This window comes from Gobio gobio, assembly GCF_949357685.1.
Source record: "Gobio gobio genome assembly, chromosome: 8".
Lineage (NCBI taxonomy): Eukaryota > Metazoa > Chordata > Actinopteri > Cypriniformes > Gobionidae > Gobio > Gobio gobio.
In genome coordinates, this window is record NC_137114.1 from 42448315 (window position 1) to 42469543 (window position 21229).

The 21229-nt window shown below is 38.4% G+C and overlaps 1 protein-coding gene across 23 annotated transcripts in view; it reads right to left on the bottom strand.

Annotated features, from left to right (window-relative positions):
* Positions 1–21229, bottom strand: part of picalmb (phosphatidylinositol binding clathrin assembly protein b) — a 35000-nt gene that overhangs the window by 9480 nt on the left and 4291 nt on the right. For 2 of the 23 annotated variants that reach the window (XM_079824512.1, XM_079824501.1), the window contains exons 2-17: positions 18086–18228; positions 17904–17979; positions 15315–15417; positions 14934–15027; positions 12920–13031; positions 11923–12029; positions 11796–11837; positions 10957–11042; positions 10636–10759; positions 9418–9468; positions 9013–9146; positions 6887–6978; positions 6612–6764; positions 3381–3464; positions 3048–3137; positions 2–112 (exon numbers count right to left, since the gene is read on the bottom strand). In XM_079824512.1, coding sequence (XP_079680638.1) covers positions 2–112; positions 3048–3137; positions 3381–3464; positions 6612–6764; positions 6887–6978; positions 9013–9146; positions 9418–9468; positions 10636–10759; positions 10957–11042; positions 11796–11837; positions 11923–12029; positions 12920–13031; positions 14934–15027; positions 15315–15417; positions 17904–17979; positions 18086–18228 — 1602 coding nt within the window. Of the gene's footprint in view, position 1; positions 113–3047; positions 3138–3380; positions 3465–6611; positions 6765–6886; positions 6979–9012; positions 9147–9417; positions 9469–10635; positions 10760–10956; positions 11043–11795; positions 11838–11922; positions 12030–12919; positions 13032–14933; positions 15028–15314; positions 15418–17903; positions 17980–18085; positions 18229–18672; positions 18810–21229 lie in introns of all 23 variants that reach the window. The other 21 variants (XM_079824522.1, XM_079824517.1, XM_079824502.1 and 18 more) reach the window with 14 other exon arrangements.

Sequence of the window (21229 nt, forward strand, 5' to 3'; positions counted from 1 at the left end):
CCATCTGTATCCAGGCTATTGGACGAGGCAGCTTTAGTACCAAAAACAGACTCAAAATCAACACGCAGCTCGCCTGAGCTCTGTTGAGGAGGGATTTGTGGCGCTCCGTATCCTTCAAAAGGCACAAAAATCCCTTTAAGCCCTCTTACAACACATACAATATAGAGTAGGGCACCATTTGAAGAATACACAAGTTAAAACAATGGCCAGTATCTTAAGTACTAAGTTGAAGATCTGCCAATAAGTGGACTAGTATCCATGGTCACATGTAGGAGTTAGTGGGGGGTAAACTACAGACATGCACAAAAAAGGTACAAGAAGAAGTACAAGAACCACTACATGCTCACAAGAACAGTGTTAGGGTGCTTTCACACTGGCAGTTTGGTTCAAAAATTGTTAAATGTGAAAGCTGTCATGCGGACCCGAGTGCACACGTGGTACCGAACGCAATGCGAAAAGCAACACGGACTTGGGTGCGCACTTGTTCAGGAAGTAAAGTAACCTGTAGCGTTTTAGCCGATTACAGTGTATTTAGTTCAAGAAATGTAAGGGATGATAGATAGTGTTGATGATTTACCTTCGATACGAGCGAGAGTGAGCCTGCAGTGTATTCGCGCATAGCGAATGCAATCAGGGCGGCAAATGAATGCCAATCCACTGTCTCCTCAAAAGAGTCTGTTTTCAAACAGCATAAAGCCGCCTTCATGCGACGCACATGCAGTTCATACAAGTGTTGTTTACTTAGCATTAATAAAATATATTGACCCGCATTCTGTTTTCTATCATGCGTAGTGCACGTTTGTGATGACATAAGACAAACGCAAATCTTGGTGCATTTGCGTTCATCTTACATTATCTAGGGATGTGCAATATTGACAAATTATATCTCTATATTTTCTGGGATTTTATCAATAACAATACTTAATATTTTGTTGAGTGTGTTTATTGTGTTGGTACCTTGGCATTTAGGACTGCAGTGAACAGCTGAATCCTAACGTTTTTGATATTCTTCATATTCTGTGGTGGTCAGTTCACAGCAGGGACAGAAATTAAACATTTTTAAATAGATTTTTTTACCTTTTATAGGCATTTTTACCTTTATAAAGCCATTTTTTCAGACACAATTATATTACGCAGCGCCTGAAAATAGGCTAACTTCCGTCAACATAACCAAAGTGACAACCTGCTTGCACAGAGAGCATGCTGGGGACTATTTTCAGGCGCTGCGTAATATCATTGTGCCGCTGCACCCATGGTACGGCAGCAAAGTTCCTTGATTATTACACAGGAATGAGAGTATAGTTCCTAACCTTATCGGCCTAGAAAATCGCAACTTTTCATTTTCCATCAGTCTTGAAACACGATGTAACTACAGAAGAGTCAAGTTTTGAATAGGAAAATATCGAAACTCTTTGGTCATTTTTTGAGCGAGATGCTAACGGTCTAATCAGATTCAATGATTTATGCTAAGCTATGCTAAAAGTGCTACCGCCAGACCCGGAAATCGGCTGAATGGATTTTAAAACGGTATAACTCAACTGTTTAACTCTAGGGGAGTTGGAAAATGTGGCGTTCTATTTTCAAATAAAGTGGCATTTTAATAGACTAAATCACACAGTGAAAGCATGCAATCTAAATGCTCAAGTGCACTAGTCTAACCTACTACTAGTCTACATCACATAGTGTATGCGTGCGCTCTCTAGTGTGTTTTTGTAAAGTGAGGGACATACTCTAATGTCAGATCGCACATCATTAAAGGGTTAGTTCACCCAAAAATGAAAATTCTGTCATTAATTACTTACCCTCATGTCGTTCGACACCCGTCAGACCTCCGTTCATCTTCGGAACAGAAATGAAGATATTTTAGTTGAAATCTGATGGCTCTGAAAGGCCTCCATTGGCACAATGGCACGGTTCACTCTCAAGACCCTTAAAAGGTACTAAAGACGTCGTTACAAAGTCCATCTCACTACAGTGGTTCTAAAATAACTTTATGAATCGGCGACAATAGATTTTGTGCGCAAAAAAACCCTAAATAACGACTTACATAGTGATGACGATTTCAAAACACGGGCTCATGAAGCTTCGAAGCGTTATGAATAAGTGAGTCGAATCATGATTCGGATCGCGTGTCAAACCGCCAAACTGCTGAAATTTGGCGATTCAAACCGCTGAATAGACTCGCTGATTCATAACGCTTCGAAGCTTCATGAGGCCGTGTTTTGAAATCGTCATCACTATGTAAGTCGTTATTTAGGGTTTTTTTGCGCACAAAAACTATTGTCGCCGATTCATAAAGTTATTTTAGAACCACTGTAGTGAGATGGACTTTGTAACAACGTCTTTAGTACCTTTTAAGGGTCTTGAGAGTGTAAAGTGCCATTGTGCCAATGGAGGCCTTTCAGAGCCATCAGATTTCAACTAAAATATCTTAATTACTGTTCCGAAGATGAACGGAGGTCTGACGGGTGTCGAACGACATGAGGGTAAGTAATTAATGAAAGAATTTTCATTTTTGGGTGAACTAACCCTTTAAAACAACAATTGCGATATTATCGTAGACGATATATATCGCACACCCCTAATGTTATCACGTTCAATAGAATCAAGTTGAGTGTGAAACCAGTGAAACAATCGCGCTCAGACTTGGACCACAACAAACGTGCCCAGTGTGAAAGCGCCCTTAAAAGGATAGTTCACTAAAAATGCAAAACTGTGTCATGATTTACCCACCCTCACTCTAATATGTTATTCTAAACAAGTATGACTTCTGTAGAACATAAAAAGGGAATTTTTGTAGAATATTCTGACCATTCTTTTCTATATAAAGTCAATGAAATAGAATTGGGGTTGTCAAACTTCAATAAACACCATAAAAAGCATCATGAGGGTGAGTAACTGATGAAAGAATTGTCATTTTAAGGGTCTGGTTTTGAATGGGGTTAGATCAGACAGCGTTAGAGAGGGGGTTCAGAGACAAAGGAAAACATATAATCACAAAGGGGGGCAGCGTCACACGAGGCAACCTCCAGCCACAGGCTCCCTACCTCTGAATAGGCCTGCTACAGTGGAGGGCTCAGACTGGAAGGGAGAGGGGTTAGGGAGATGCTGGACCATAGACGGTTGACCAAATGAGTCTGATAGGCAGGCGGGGAGGAGGAGAAACAACACAGCAAGCGTTACAGACATAAAGACATTTCAGATTCAGATTGGATTAGTAAAGAGCGTATTTAAATAGCAATATTAAGACACAGCCATGTGCAGAAGGCAAACAGCATCCAGCAGGGATGATCACAGGTTAGTCCCTGTACACTGCTTCAGTGTCTCTATGTTTCCTGACAGAGGGGAAACATAGGTGGGATGGTTTGCCATCATGGTACCTGAGATTAAGTGCTCTATCCGAACAGTGCGTTTGTAATTGGTTGATACAGATGAACTTGAATCAATAAAGGGATTGTACTGATCTATGGTAAAAAAGGAAAAACAAGCATTCATTTATAGCTTTATAGTTTATTATTACTAAACCTTTAAAGCAAAAGTAGACTGAGGTGAAAACTGGAATGAAATGGGATTTTCTAATAAACTTTTCTTGTTTTAGAATCAAGTAACAAGTCTATTTTCATTAATAATATAGGCCTATATTATGATTAGGGCTGTCAGATAATTAAAATATTTAATTGCAATTGTTGTCTTTATGACAGGATTCCAAAAATATTAAATTGCACCATACAAAGACAGAAAATAAATATTAAAAAGGAAATACGTTTAATGCTCTAAGTTCATTTTGATCGCCATCATTTTATATATACTGCCATTCAAAAGTCTAGGTTCAGGGGTTTTTTTTTATCCAGCAAGGATATGTCAAATTAATCAAAAGTTAGTGTCGATTAGTGTCAATCGATTACATTTTTTTTTACTAATTAATCAAATATCTTTTTCTGTAATTAATCGCGATCAGTTTTTAATATTTTTATATTGTAATAATTTGACAGTTACTCTTCAAATTAATGTAGAAACAACTTAAAGACAGTATATTTTAAATATTTGTTGTAATGGCATCTTTTTATGAATGAAGGCCAGTATCACTGAGACTAATGCTGATACTGATGACTCTGTGGAATAGATTTTTTTAAACATTAAAGCTGCAGTCCGTAACTTTTTGCGCTTTAGCGGTTAATAAACATAGTTGCACGCGTCTTGCGGAAGAACATTGCAGCCGGAGCTACTTCTCTCTGTTTATGTCTATGGCGAGTCACGCAGGGACTGTGTTCCTCCGCAGTGGTTCAAATGGATTCATGTTGTACATTCTCATTATATAATTTTTGTAAATCTTGAACAAAAAGTTATGGACTAGGGATTAATTTTCCCGACCGACAACCGCCGCTCATTATCCGATTATTAACTGTTAACTGATAAGATTATAATATTGAATTGGCATTAAATAAATATACAATTGACGAGTGTCTGTGACCCGTTAAAAAGACACTTTTTTTTCACAGGTTTATTTTACCGTGCAAACAGCAGCATACAGAGCAGATCAACAACAGAACCTGGATTCACACATTATCACATTTTCATGCACCTGCAGCGTTTCTGACAACAGAGAAAAACAGAATAAAATATAAATAAAATGCATCAAATAAATAGGCCTACACTAAATATTTTTCACTTAAAGCTACACTATGTAACTTTTCCGTCCACTAGAGGTCGCCTGTTCAAAACTTCAAAACAAAGGCGTAGTTTGATGATGCCACATTTGAGCGCAGAATCGTTTTTTTCCCGTCACTCTAAGTTTTTTTCGTCAAATAAAAATAGCAGTCCTACCTCAATCCACAGCTTGACTGTTTTTTTTTTTTTTAAAAGTAGCATGTCTAAGGGTGCGTTCACACTTGTAGTTCGGTTCTTTTGTTTCGTTTGGTCCGGACCAAAATACAAAAACAAAACATATAGTCCTGGTCCGCTTAGTGTTCACACTGGCATTTTTAACAGCGAACCTAAAGTTACCGAGCCAAAGGCATAGGGATACGGTCACAACCTGATTGGTCGGCTTTTATGACGTATATTTCGCGACGGAGCTTGCTTACCGAACATTCAAAACAATGCTGTGTGCTGGATTAAACGTGTGTTTGGTGCGCTCCAGGGTTCGTATGGCAGCGTTCACATATGTTCAAATGAACCGCACTAACCGAGCAATCGCACCAGGGTTCGTTTTAATCGAACCAAACATGACAAGTGTGAACTTGAACTTGAAGTGATGTGGGTTAGTCTGGAGCGCAGCCTGTTGATAGAAAACATCCTCTCAAGCCTTGTTTATCCTTTCATCTGGCTCCACAGCGCAAGTTATTAAACAGTCTGCACTGCTTAAATAATACATTAAATATAGATTAATCCTACAATTTTCTCCTTTGTTCTTTGATTAACTTTGATGGCAGACAGCTACTGGTTTATTAGGCTGCTGTCACTTTAAGATCTGACGCTGCTGAACATGACGCAGATCTGACGCGCTGTCATGCACATCTCATTTTCTCACAACTCTTTAAGTTCATTTAAGACGTTATTTAACTAATTTCAAACTGCTCTTATGAGAATACTCAACAAAACGGACATTTTGGCATAATTCTGTGTGTTATTGTTCGTTCAAGCGCGAAAGAGAACTTAATTCTTTCTGTGTTGTGTGTCACAGACAGGGCATTCGTTCTCTTTTGTTGTGCTTAAATGGTTTAGAAGCGTTTGCATGAATAAGAGTGTGATCAAATAATGTAACGAAAGCCAAAGAATGACAGAAAAAACGGATGCTGCATTAATTGCGTTAAATATTTTTAATTGCTTTAAACTGAAAACTGCATGCTTTAAAACGTTAATTTTGATAGCACTGATATTTTTTTTATTTCATTTCAGAATATTCTGTACTTTTGAACTTTCTATTCATCAAATAATTATTTAAAAAAATCAGTTTGCACAAACACATTAAGCAGCACAGCTGTTTTTGACAATAATAATAATAAGTGTTCTTTTGTGCACCAAATTGGCATATTAGAATGATTTCTGAAGGATCATGTGACTTTGGTGAGACTTCTTTCAAGTACATAAAAAAATCGTACTGACCCCAGACTTTTGAACGGTAGTGTATGTAACCTATTGTTTCTTTAAAGTTAGATGTTATTATATCAGCTGATATTCTATGTTGGAAGTTGGGCAAAGTCATCTATTCAGGATGTAGTCTACATCTCGCTTTTATTCGTCTTTATATTCACGCAAATTAACACGGGGATCTCACACTACCTACGCGCACTCTAATTTCAGTTATCGAGATAAAACCTGTAATTAATGAAAGAGCCCTATTTGAACAGAGCCAAAACAAAGCTCTGTGTCTACAAACATTATTTGAGTGTTATCTATAGTACTGCCACCTAACCTCCATGTACAGACTGGATTCTTACTCAGACGTCGAGTTCAACTGGACCGAACTTAATCAGAGGATTCCTGATTTGACACAACAGGATACTGTGCATGCCAAACAACGAGGGACTTTCAACGACCAAACAACTCAAACTAATAAAACACTTTGGATGGGTGGGTGGGTTGGAAGAAAGAAACTAAGGCATGTTTACCACCAAAAATCTCATGACCTGACGTCCTAGAGGAGAAACTAACACCATCTGATGACATAACGGGTAGATGAGCACCATCAACAACAAGTTTGGTTAGGAAAGGGTTTAGGTTTGGAATGGAGTCATCTACAGCTTCAGAAGAAGAGAAAGGATCTGAGCAGGCAAAAGGAGAGAGAAAGAGTCGAACAGAAGGACATTAGGACGAGACTCAAGTTAACAGAGAAGGCTACAGCATGCTGAATCTCTGACACGCAGTCACATGCAAAGGATCTCACCTCCCCATGCCGTGGCCACAGAGGGTCCAGGCTGCATACCAGACTGAAAATTAGACTGCAAGTCGAAGAGGTCGCTCTCCATCTTCAGGGCGCTGAGGATCAGAAAACAAAAAGGCCAAGAGAGGTTCAGGTTAGAGCCCTGCATGGGACTGTTTTCTTAATCCCGCACCCGCAATGTTTGATTCCACTCCCGCCCGCACCCACACGCATTCTGTTACAGCTTATAGAAAGTGTGAAAAAAATTACAGCAACATTAGGGCTTTGCTAAACATTAGGGCTGAGGTAAAACATTGTGTTGGATTAAACTGACCATAAGATAAAGTAATGCGTTTTATTAGCCTTATAAAACTGTTAAAACAAACCATCACAACTAGTGGAGTCTAAAAGCACATTTAAACGTATACATAACAATACATACCTAACCATAACAGTTATATATTTAAAATAATATATATATATATATATATATATATATATATATATATATATATATATATATATATATATATATATATATATATATATATATATATATATTATATATATATAATTTTTTTTTTTTTTTTTTTATAAAACAGTCAAGTTCGTTAAGAAAGTTTAATGTTTTTTTTTATTCAAAATATTAAAATATTTTTTTAAATGTATAAAGTAAATAAATATTAAACAAATTAAATAAAAAAATTAATAAATAGGAAATAAAATCTCACAGATATCACAGGTGTTTATGAAGCCTAGATAATTAACATAGCAAATAGAAAAAAGAAAATAAATAATACTAATCACCAATGTCCAGACCTCTGTATTTCTTTCCAAGGTGTATATAATAAATATTGTAAAATAATTGCATGATATAGTATTATCTCATTGCACCGCACCAATATCTTCTCTTCTGAGCTGTCAGCGGTCTGTCACTGCTCATCAATGTCTCATCAAAATATTTGAAATGACCAATCAAATCAAAGTAGGCGGGCTTTATGTTCACAGAAGCGCAACTCTACGATTCAGTTAACGGGCATAAAGTGCTAGAGAAGCTAAACTAAACATTTCATATTTGACAGCTGTTTTAGGATAGAAATAATCAGGCAAACTAATAAACTTTTGTCAAATTTTGCCATATTGAATTAAAAATAGGCCTATAGCCTATAAAATATGTGATTCATGTAATGTAATAGGCTAATTATTAGCAACTGTGAATGTGAGGGGACAAAAAACATTAAGAATTAGGCATAAGATTAATAATGAATGGGTTATGTACATATTGTGAATTAATTTAATAAACTTTTTTACCTAGCGTTCGTACCCTTCAGTAAATCAACTTGACTAAGAAAATGATTAATAAAATATAGGCTAAATATCAGTTGACCCAATGTTTACTTTCTTCACTGACACAGACGAAAATGAAAAGACTATCGGTCAAAGCTCAGCTTTAGGAGGGGAAGAGACAGGGCAAGATAAGGAGACTGAGAGAAAAAGAGAGAGTGATGGAGATGAGGAGAGAGCAGGTATGACAAATAACCCACTAACATGGTTTTAAAGCTATTTCTTATCCCTTTTTTGGCCTTCAGACATCTTGAAATGCACATATGTAGATCAGAGAAATCAACATTTTCTCGGGGGAGCCCCTGAACCCCCCTAAATGGATCACATTTGGGCCCTCAGTGATGATATAACCCTGCCTACAGCCTTGTTAACGAATGAATTATATAATGAATCACTTGGACTAGCCTGCTATGCAGGAAGAGAATATGACTGATCGACTGCAGTGACTGCATTTTTTGTCTCCTTTCTTGTTACATGGCAAATCGCAGGACCCGTGCTGTATTTTTTGACCGCCCCACTCCCACCCGCAGCAGAAGTAAAATCGCCCGCTTCAGCAAGATTTGCATTGGGTCCCGTGGGATCCCAATCCCAATGCAGCCGCCTTCTAGTTCAGGTAGATGTGTAAAGGGTATGTTTATTTGACAACGATGTACTAAAAACTGAAAAAGTTTGAAAGTTCAAATTTGGTTCAACTGTTAAGTAAATTTGCCCCTGGTCAAGTACAAACCCTGCTTGTTTTTTATATCTCAAGCCATACAGAACAATATCTAGAGACGTCACACTGTGGAGTGATTTGTTTGGCTAACCCATTGGAGCAGCTGGGAGTGGAGAACAGGTCTATGGCAGGAGCGGTGCTGATGCATGCTGCTGTGGTGGAGACTGGAGAAGTGTCTGTCGTAGCAAAAGAAGGCCTCTTGGAGAGCTCCTTCAGCCTCTGTTCCTGTTTGCAAAAACACAACAAGCCAAGAAACCTTTTAGACAGGAAGGAGCCATCTGATTGGCATGCACTTTTCATTCATTAGCGTGATGCTTAGGGGTGGATAAATTTGAAATCTGTGACAATTATCTGAATCCTTTTTTTTTTTTTTGGGCATGAATGCAAAACATAACTTTTTGGCATCAATTAAGGTTAGTACAATATATTTATGTTAAATCTAGGGGTTGAAGCTGGAGACGCAAGGCCTCTGAGGATAAAGGACCTGTGACTTCACCTGGGGGTGTGGCCAGAACCGGAAGTGACAGTCATTCATCTCACTGGCCAGCTGCATGTGAAACAGATTCAATCTACTTTATACCTTGGCAATCCTTTTATTTACTTGAGATTATGGCGGCACAATTAATCGCAATTAACCTGAAATCAAGCTTAAACCGATTTTGGGTTTTTTATGCGCAGCTTGTCAGTGAAGCACGGCTCTGTGATCAGTAGTAAACGCTGCTTCGTCTGAAAGCACTGCAAGTTTGAGTCGCTTATAACGTGCATTTGAAAAAGCAACACGCTTCTTTCCAAACATGAGAAGCATTTATAAACCTCTTGTCCAACAAAAGACAACATTTAATAACATGTTTTTACTCCAAACTCACTTCATAACGGCAGGTGAGCATCCTTCTGTGAGATGATGTGGCTTCTTACACAGAATAAGGCACACAACATATTATTTCATAGTCTTCTATACAGTGATAAAGGATATGTCGATTAGCATTGAAGTATGAATATACTTTATTATCATGAAAATACCAGAGAAGGCTTCATGTTTAATCAAAGCGTTATAATCTTCAGTTTATTCAGCTACAGATAGTATGATGCCCATAGGGATTTCCAGGAATGACGTGTGTTATTGTACTTCTGCAGGGCATATTTGGAGTTTCTGCGCGAGAGCGCCCTCTAGCTTTCAGATGGAGCAGCATTTACTGCTGATCACAGAGCTGTGCTTCACGCAAGATGCGCATAAAAAAAATTGCAGCCTTTGCCAAATCGCGCGTGGTTTAATTTCGATTAATCGTGCAGCCCTACTTGAGATTTCGATTTTGTGCTTTTTTTTATATATTTACTTTTTTGTAATGCATGCTATTTCAGTTTGTATGCATGTTAAATAGTTCAATTTATTATTAAATAAAAAACAAATCATACTTATAAGTGCAAAGATTTATGCTGAAATTGTCCACAATCTTGCCTAGGGCATTTCCAAATTTTTGTAGGACATTGTACAATTTAAAATAGCCAGGAATTAAAAATATGCATATTAAAAAGTCTTAATATACTTTTTTTAAAGTACATTTTACTGTAAAATCACACGGGAGTTGCACATATAAGTAAAAAAAAAAGCAATCTATAATTAACAGAACACAACCGGAGAAAAATTAACAGAAAATACAGGAAATAATTTTCTCTGGTGGGTGAAATTACTTTTGATTTGTGTCCTGTTATGTACCTTTAGTGCTTTCAATCGCGCCTGCTCCTCCTCCAGAGCTGCCTGCTTTTCCCTTTCATCCACTTTGGTGAAAGACATGCCAGTGTTGGCCAGAGATGACACGGCATTGGAGAGTGTGCTTGCCCTACAAAAGTAGGGGGAGAGATAAATTGAGCTGCTGAGAGTGAGAGAAAAATCACACCTGGAGTATGCTGAACTACTGCATTTGTCAAGCACTCCACTCGTATAAGTGTAAATCTATCAACACCTGTCAACATAATGCATCTGTTAGCACTCATTCATTTGTATTCAAACTCTGAGCGTGACATATGAATGGCCCACCTGCTGGCGGCGGTGGAGTCCTTCACCTTCTTCCCTTCTAATGAAGCCAAGTGTTGCTCCAGGGCATCCAAAAGACTGCTGGGGGCCTGAGGGAATGCACAAACATTTACTCAAGAATAGCCCCAATGAAAAGACTGAATAGCTTGACATTTATTGGCAATAAGAATTAAACGGTGCAGAGGAGTGCAGAAAATAGTGAGAAGAGTACTTACACACACTGTAAACTGAAGATGGACAGAAGGTGGAAAGATAAAGGGAAATACAGAATATAAAGGTGGTCTTGGTCAGACATATAATGCACGAGTTATAATGCATGGCTATGATGGCATTCGCACTAGATGTGTCTGTTTAATTCATTCTTGACATCCTGAATGTTACTGTATGTAACAATCCCCGAGGCGTCAAATACTGTTGCTTGGGCAAAAAGCCCTGCATGTCCCTATGAAGATGCCAGTAGTGAATAAACATTACTGTTATCATTATGATGGCTGAAATGTGTCCATGCTGTAAATTATACTGTATATAATTGAGTGAGAACCTGTTGCATGTATTCTGAGTCAATATACTTATAACTGTGGGAGTTATGATTCTATTATCTCAAATCTCCACTGAGCCCATAACACCTTTATTTGCTGTAGACAGGGAAAAGTTAAGACAGAAAAGGTAAGAAATCTTTAGTAACATGCGCATCCTAATGACCTGCATGCATCTTTAAGTCAGAAATGCATTTGTGCGAGGTAAGTAAAAGAGAAAGCAGAACAGCTTCAGAAAATACTCAGGATCGTTAATAAAGCAGAAAGAGTGCAGGTGTTGAAGTCAGAATAAAAGTGTGGTCTTACCTGAGACAGGTCCGGTATGTCCCCGCGGTCTATTCCCACCTGCTGTGAGGCCAGCAGAACAAATAATGTTACGTAACTCTCTTTTAATGAAGTACGTTGCCTCCACAGCGACACACGAGAATCTCACCTCTGCCACTTTGAGGAACTCCGAGATCCGGGTCATTCGGGTAAGGAATTTCTTGTAGATGTCCAAACCCTCTTTGCACTGAACTTTTTTCATATCAAAGTACTTTTCTGTGAGAGGAAGACGAAGAAGTAGCCATTACCAATCAGCACTATGCTGTTATTTGCATGTGTAGAATATCACAAAGGTAATGTCACTTTTTTTAAATATTTTTTTATTTAATCTGAAACTGGGATGAAAAAATAGCCACTGAATTTGACATTCTCAGACAAACTTTTTTTTTCAGGGAGAAGTACAGGGAACGGGAGGATATGCAATCAATCAGGACATGATGCAGGCTGAATCTGAACCTGTGTAACTGTAAGTACATGTTCTCGTGAGCAAGTGCAATACTGCACCACAACTTTGTTGTCAGATTTTAAGAGCTTAAAAACATTTACTTTAAATCTTTAAAGGGTTAGTTCACCCAAAAATGAAAAATTTTTCATTAAATATTCACCCTCATGTCGTCCCAGACCCGTAAGACCTTCGTTCATCTTCAGAACACAAATTAAGATATTTTTTAAGAAATCCGAGAGCTTTCTGACCCCCCATAGACGGCAACTCGACCGCTTTCAAGGCCCAGAAAGGTAGTAAAGACATTGTTAAAATAGTCCATTGTGACTACAGTGGTTCAACCTTAATGTTATGAAGAGCATGTCATGGAGGAGAAGATTGTTGAATAAAGTCTTTATTTTTGTTAGTATTTTGCGCACGAAAAGTATTCCCGTCTCTTTATAAAATTAAGGTTGAACCACTGGAGTCACATGGACTATTTTAACAATGGCTTTAACTTTATCTCTATCTCTACGAGTTTGGAACGACATTAGGGTGAGGAATTAATTACAGAATTTTCATTTTTGGGTAAACTATCCCTTTAATGTACATATTGCATTTAAAAGTAAAATGAGTGTATTTATACAATACATGGTTTATTTATTTTGTATCATGAAGGACCTACCAAGTAAGTTTATTATCCCTTCATTGTAAGCTGCAAAAAGTCGGATGGAGTCTTTGAAAAGAAGCATGAAGGCTGCATTAATAACCCCATTGGTAAGTTCATTGGCATTGACCTGGGCAAACAGAAAAATTTATTTTTATAAACATATGCCACACAAATTCTTTGCTGCTACAAAGTAAATATTAATTGCATAAATTCATAAGCCCCTTTCAGACATACAGTCTGATTACTGTGTGTCAGTTATGAGTAAATCGCTGTTAAGAGTTCATGTGTGAGCAGGACCTTTTCAAAAATACCGGTAAATTGGTTCTGGCAATTTACCAGTATGAGAAGTTGTAACATTACCAATAAATTACCGGTATGATGCTGTGTGTGAACAAAGAATGAAGATTACCAGTATGAGCACGTACGAGGTCAGAACACGCTGACGTAAAAAGTTTGCTTTGGGCCAATCATAAAGCTCTGTCAGAGCTGTTTACGTTAAGTTCCGCTGCTTTTATTATGTTTTTCTATGGGTGCGTCTCAATCCAAGTTCAGTAGTCGGCACTGATCAGGGAGTCTGCTATTTTCAAAGAAAGATAGGAAGAGATTTGGATATTTCACATTCAACAGTGCATAACATAATTAAAAGATTCAAGGAATCTGGAGGAATTTCAGTGCGTAAAGGACAAGGGCGCAAGCCTAAGCTGAACAACCGTGATCTCCGATCACTCAGGCGGCACTGCATCAAGAATCGTCATTCATCTATAAGTGATATCACCACATGGGCTCAGGACTACTTTGGCAAACCTTTGTCAACTACCACAATACGTAGTTACATCCACAAATGCCAGTTAAAACTGTACTGTGCCAAAAGGAAGCCCTATATTAACAGTGTCCAGAAGCGCCGTCGACTTCTCTGGGCTCGGAGGCATCTGAGATGGACCATCACACAGTGGAAACGTGTACTGTGGTCAGATGAATCAGTATTTGAGGTATTTTTTGGGAGGAATGGACGCCGTGTGCTCCGGACCAAAGAAGAAAAGGATCATCCAGACTGTTACCAGCAACAAGTCCAAAAGCCAGGGTCTGTCATGGTATGGGGTTGTGTCAGTGCCCTTGGCAAAGGTAACTTGCACTTCTGTGAAGGCACCATTAATGCTGAAAAGTACATAGAGATTTTGGAGCATAATATGCTGCCTTCAAGAAGACATTTTTCCAGGGACGTCCATGCATATTTCAACAAGACAATGCAAAACCACATTCTGCACACATTACAAAGTCCTGGCTGCGGAGGAAGAGGGTACGGGTACTTGACTGGCCTGCCTGCTGTCCCGACCTGTCTCCAATAGAGAATGTGTGGCGCATTTTGAAGCGCAAAATGCGACAACGAAGACTCTGTACTGTTGCCCACCTTAAGACTTGTTTGCAGGAAGAATGGGACAAAATTACACCTGAAACACTTCATCACTTGGTGTCTTCAGTCCCTAAACGTCTTTTAAGATTTGTGAAAAGGAATGGCAACATTACAAAGTGGTAAATGCTTTACTGTCCCAACTTATTTTGAAATGTGTTGCAGGTCTGAATGACAGGAAAGGATGCATATTTACAAATTACATGAAGTTGACCAGACAAAACATGAAATATTTTGTGTTCATATTGTCTGCAATGAAATACAAGTCAAAGTACAAGTCTTTTTTTTTTTTTTTTGCGTTTTCCATACTGTCCCAAATTTTTCTGATTTGGGGTTGTAAAATGAAACTAAATTGCTGATCTATTCATCTATATAGATGAAGAAAACAGCTCAGCGTTTTAAGGTCATTTCCAATGATTGACATCACAGAGTTTACTGGTATTTTGCTACTGGTGTGTGAAAAGACGTAACGGTAAAAAGCCATAACGTTGTTGCTTGTGTGAACAGCACATTTGTGTATTTAACAGAAAAGTCCTTCGGGTAATTTTACCGTTATTTACTGGGGCTATCAGCAAAATCATGCAAGTAGATCAGCGGTCAGCTCTCTGCGTTCTAACTTACATTGAAGTCAAGAAGGGCATCCATCTGGTTCTGTATAATAGGGATGGTTTTAAGGAGCTTCTCTGTGTTCATGGTTCTCATCACTCCATCCACCCTTAAGGAAAAGATTTTAAAATATAGGTCAGATGACATTAGGGGGATCAGTGCATGGAGGTTTAGTGGATGATCCAGTGCAATGACTTTAAGCACTTAATGCAAGTACTTCAAAAATAGTGCTTAAATGATTTTAACAAAAAAAATCATTGTATCGAGTTTGCTGGTCACATGAATCACTGTTAGAGTTACATAATGCACTTATTACAAAAGTCAGCACACTGAAGAAAGCAGGAGCTAGAAACTACCTTCAAAGCCTTATTATAAGATGTATAAAAAATGACCTACCCACGCTTTACTTTTGTGAAGTCAAAAGCCACCTGTCGATACGAAACGGCTTTCTCATTCAGATATCGACTATACCTCCGAATGAATGTTGACATATCGTAACCTAGGGAGACATTGATAAAGATGACAGTTACGAAATAAACAATTTTATTTATAACAAATGTTAAGGAGTAGTTGCTCACAAAGGTAACGTTGAAATGTTTAGTTAAAATAAAAATAAGGGTGGGAATCTTTTGTTACCTCGCAAATTTGATTTTGAATCAAATTTTGATTCAATATGCGTTGATTTGATTCTAGTTTACTGTTTTGTGTTGCTTTTTCTCTTTCCTCGTTGCATCGATGCACCGCGATGCGGATGTGGACTATTCTGCATCGAATAGACCATAATCGATTATAGCCTGCTGACATTTCTCTAACATCATTAGAGAAATGTGCGCTTCTCCCGCTAGCGTAAAATGTCGGAGGGAGGCGAAACACAAAAGGAAGTAATAAAAAATTGCACCCACTATTTTACCATTTACAGAGTGAGTATGTGTTTGCGCGCAAGGCTGCATGCGTGTGAGAGTGTGTGTGTGCGCGCACATGAGTGTGTGTGGGTGCGAGGCTGCATGTGTGTGCGCTAGTGCTGGGCGGTGTGACCAAAAATTTATTTCACTGTATTTTTCTGTTTTGCGGTATATGACAGTATTTTTTTCCCCTATGGATGACCAGGAGTTAACCACATTCTCTACTAATTGAGAGAGGATGCTGCAGTAGATTAACTAGAATGCCCTGTTTTACTGTCATGACGAGTGAATATTGTAGAAAAATTCCACACTAGAATTAATAAAGATTTACAAAGCCACACAAAATGATGCTGTGCGGAGACAACAACCAATAAAACACATGCAACACACTCATTACAGACACATGAATATTAAAATATGACCATGGAGATAGAAAAAAAAAAAGAGTTAAAAAAAAAATGTAACCCTATATAACAAACTGACAAAACGAGGAGAAACGTGGAAGAACATTTAAAAGGTCGAAGGATATTTGCAATGCATTTAAGAGCACTACAGTCTCTGAACAAACGACACGCGTCAGTTTGACACAGAAAGAATAAAGCAGTTAAATTTTTGCCCATTCTTGTTTGAATTGTCAGTCTATTTATTAACTTGCATCATCGTCTTCTGTGTAGCAGAATAACCCATCATGTCATCGCGGTCGTGATCAGACATATGGTTGTCCTTTGCATAACGTTACATTTAATTTGAAGAAGACGTGATGAAATATGTGCGCATACACGCTGCTGGTTTATGTTTAGAGCACTAGAGTATATGAAATATGTCCATAAAAAACTGAAGCGCTCGCTCCGGTCTATATGTGCTTTAATATGATCCATGTAGAGAACGTTAATCTCAGCTCCGTGCAGAAACCGCTCTCTCTCGCGCGCTGCGTGTAGTTTGAATTCTCCGCTGTAATCAAGGGCTGAATCCGAAATCGCCCCCTATAACCTTAAATAGGGCATTATTTGAGGGGACAGCCATCTGTAGGGGTGTCCAAAACCATGGTGGACGTTATTGAGTGCACTCATTTAATCTCACATTGCACCGCAATAACGAATGTACAGCCGATGTACACGCAACAGCTGTCCGAATTCACTCACTCGCTTTCATTCACTCCTTCAAGTGAACAATATAAGTGGATAACGTAGGGAATAATAGATTTCGGACTTACCATAGGCTGTGATGCGATCTCAGCTGTGCTCTCACTACAGTGGTGCAACAGTGAAACATGACCCCTCGAACAGTGACGCGCTGCGCCACGTTCCGAACGCGACTCATACCGGTATTGCGGTATCATCAAAATTCATATCATAACAAAAATAAATACCGGTATTCGGTATGAACCGGTATACCGCCCAGCACTAGTGTGCGCACACGAGTGTGTGTGGGTGCGAGGCTGCTTGTGTGTGTGTGTGCGAGGCTGCATGCGTGTGTGTGCGCATTCGAGTGGGTGCGAGGCTGCATGCCCGTGTGTGTGAGGCTGCATGCCTATTGTAACTTCAATTATAAGTGCACTACACTTGTAACTAAAGTACAGTTTCATGCGCTTTTAGTATTTAATAGTGTTTGTTAGTTCTAAATGGTCCAGTCCTCTGCTGTCTTCAGACTTAAGTTGTGTTTGATGTTTGCTACAATCAGGAAGTGTACTTTCTTGGTGCAGATAAAATGATAAAAAGGGAGTTTTTTTATACATTTCATCTGGCTGCTTGTATTAATTGAAATGTAGGCTAGCCATGTGCAGTAATATTGAAAATTGAGAATGCAACGCATCGTGATATCGAATCGTTGACATTATAATCGTAATTTAATTGAATCATGAGACCAGTGACGGTTCACATCCCTACCATTCAAGCGCAATAAGCTGTGAAAGAGAACTGAATTCTGGATTGCATGCTTTCGGCATGTCCGTCATGTGTGTCCGTGAGCACAAACACCACATTGAGTTGTGATTAATTATAAAACGACTTAAATTAATTCAAAAAGAATAAGAAGAATGAAGCCTCTGTAGAGAGTGAAATAAATGTGTAGTTCAATACTGTACCTTGTAAGCCACTTTTGTCCAGGAAATTACTGAGGTTGAATAATGTGTTCCTGGAGGCCAAGTACTGAATAAATCGCTGTAACCAAAGTAATAAATTAACAGATGTTTAATGCATGCAATCATTTGCAGATCTTTACTAGTGGCTTGATTAGAAAGCAGACAGATCTCCCACAGTCACGCACCTCGTTTCCGTATACCATGAGGTGGTGTGTTGTGATTAGGGACTTAAAGACCACCACCCAACTGGTGTTGGTGGTTCTCTCGAACAAAGAGTCTGCCAGCTGAGGAATGTTCACATTCATCTCATTGGTACAGTGTATCAGGTCTACAATAGAAGCAGAGGTTTCCATTAACGATTGACATTAATAACTGGGTGAACAGGCCAGAATCGAGTCAAACAAACAGACTGCACTGGTATAGAGCTTAAAATGTAATACATAAAAGGATTACCATGCATTTACAACAGAAAACAGAAAAATAATAATCTGTGGAGAGAGAGTCCACATAAGTGAGCATTACGCAGGAATTGCGCAGGAATTCCACAGCCCACTATTAAATGTGCTGGTGGACTTTCTTGATTAAATGTTTGGTAGCACTTTATTTTACAGTCCTGTGTACTTAACAATAACTGGGTAATAGCTCGGTAATAACCTTACTTTCTTAAGTAAGTACACTGCAAGTACATGTAAGTGCACGTACTGTAAAATAGAGTGCAACCAAATGTTTAATGCACTTCTGCAAATATACATTTTTGTGGTGTAGTATTCACATAGATGGTGATGTAGTGCAGTTTCTGATGGGCTTCTTCTTTCTGAATGAATGAGGTTGACTTCAATCGTGTGGTTGGTTGGTTTGGTGTAAGACAGCTGCCTCCACAGCACTGCCAACTTTGATTCACTCCTACTCCTGAGAAACAAAGCCCTCACCACAAAAGATGTCAACTAAAATGTTTAGAATCAGATCTAATCTGTTCTGCAGCCATAGGCCTATCTGGCGAAAGCAGTTCTTCTTTGGTTGGTGGAAAGGACCATATTAACCATCATTTATGTGATGTATACTGTAACTTGAAGAGATAGTTCACCCCCCCACCCCCACCCCCCCACCTCGACCCACCAAAATAGTGTGAAAACTGCATGACTTTCTTTCTATGCGGCACATAAAAAACATTTTGAGAAAATGTCATACAATGGTTGTTTTGTCCACACAATGGAAGTCAGTGGGCACCAAAACTGTTATCAACATTCTTCAAAACAGTGTTATTTTAGTATCGCTGAGATACTATTATAGTTTTTATTCATATTTCGAATTTGTTTTTATTAGTATATTTTCTGTTTTCATTTTAATAACAATTATAGTAATTTTGTTTTGTGTTTTTGTCTTTTTTAGTTTTTAAAATAATATAGGTTTTTATTCATTTGTATTCGTCCTATTCAAATTAAACTAATAAAAATGGTAGGCAATGTGTTTTAAAGTCTCCTGATAGAAATCACCAAGTTAAAGGCACAATATGTAAGATTTTTAGATTAATATGTAGATTAACATAATAGATTTAATAAACTCATTAGAACAATGTTATATATTTTGTTGATCCCACACGTTTCCAGCAATGATTAAATCCAGAGAAATCAGCTATTTTAACCAGGACACGGATCGTGTCCGTGTGTCTTCTGTCAATGACGTCATATCCGCGCTACCCTTGATTTCCGAAGAGACCATGGAAACTCAAAAGAGCTTTAATATAGTATGTTTTTTTTATTAGACTGATGAGCAACTGTTTGGATACATTCATTGACAGAAAACTGATCATTGTTAACTAGGGATGACCGGCCAAAAATCGGAACTGGACGTTTTTTGCTTCTAGCGCGCGATCGGCAACCGGACGGTTTTCTTTGTATTTTTCTGCCGATTTTTCCAGAAGTGCGTCTGCGTGCACATACACCTATATAGCAATCATTCGCGAACATGTCACTTGTGTGTTACAACTGGAAACTGGAGAACTGAGGGAAGAGACAAGATACTCTGAAGGGAATGAAGAGCCGCTTTCCTGCGCGAGTTTACCGCTCCGCGTCCTGCACAAGTGTAGATAGTGAAAGTTTGTTCAGCTCAGCTTCTCGCGTGTTGGATCGGATGAGAAATGAAACAGACTAACTTGTGACAAAGCCGAAATACTTCTTTTTGTAAAGAAGAACATGCATGCACTTTTGAAATGAAATACTATCAGTTCTGTATAGGATGATCATTTTTATTTCACCTTAAAATTACATTGACTTAATTTGATTTAAAAAGCACCTGCTGTAGCATCTTAGTTTTTTTCGTTGCACTAAACATTATTTGATGTAACATTTTGGAAAAATTATATACTTTGGTTTTATTTAATTTTACTGGTAAATACTTTTTTTCTTTACACTGAGTTTAAAAACAAATGCTGATTTAAGTAACATCTTTGTTTGGATTGCAGAATATGCAGTTGTTGCCTTTAATTTCACATAAGTTCAACCCAATCAGAGAATGTCTAATATGGCGAGAAGTTTCACTCTCACTGAACTTCCGGCTTCTGAACTGGTTGCAGTTCCTCTCTGATTCCATATGAGGGCGCTCACAGGACGAGTGCAGAATGAATGGAGGTCTATGGCGCTATACCAATAAAAATCCACTTTTCTCAGGATATAATTTTTTATCTAGTAATTTGAATGTTGTATTCGAAAGGAAATGCAAATAAATTACACATTGCTGGGTGTTAGATTTTTTAGAGTCACTTATTTGCTTTAAAAAGTCTTTTAAAGTGTCAATGACGTCATACACATGTACGACCAGAGATACTGCTTAACGGCAATCCTTCAGTCGCTCTGGTGCTTTCGCGCTCTGCACTTTCTTTTCTCTCGAGGCATCGACAACACAGCTGACACAGGTAAATACACGTGCTAGAAGAGTTTTTGTTTTGTTTGTTTCTGGTCCCGCTTCAGATGACACGATGCCATCAAGCGGGATCTCTGGTCGTAATCAGTCCTTCACTGACCAATCAGCGTTCATTAGCAGAATGCTAGCGTGTTATGGACAACAACAACTCAACCTGTAAGAAATCAAAAGGACATAAGTACTCGTTCATTCAACTTTCGACCTAAAACCCATGTTGAACTTGCAAAATCTACAATCATTTCTGAGATTTCTCAACGGCAATCGGGTGAAAGAGACAAATTTAGCCGTCAAGCCCCATTGACTTCCATTCATTTTGCACTCATGGCGATCGCCCCCAGTGGAACTCTGGTGGTACTACAACCAAAATTCTGTACAACAGGGCTTAATAGGGAGTGGGCAGGCTCTCCGTA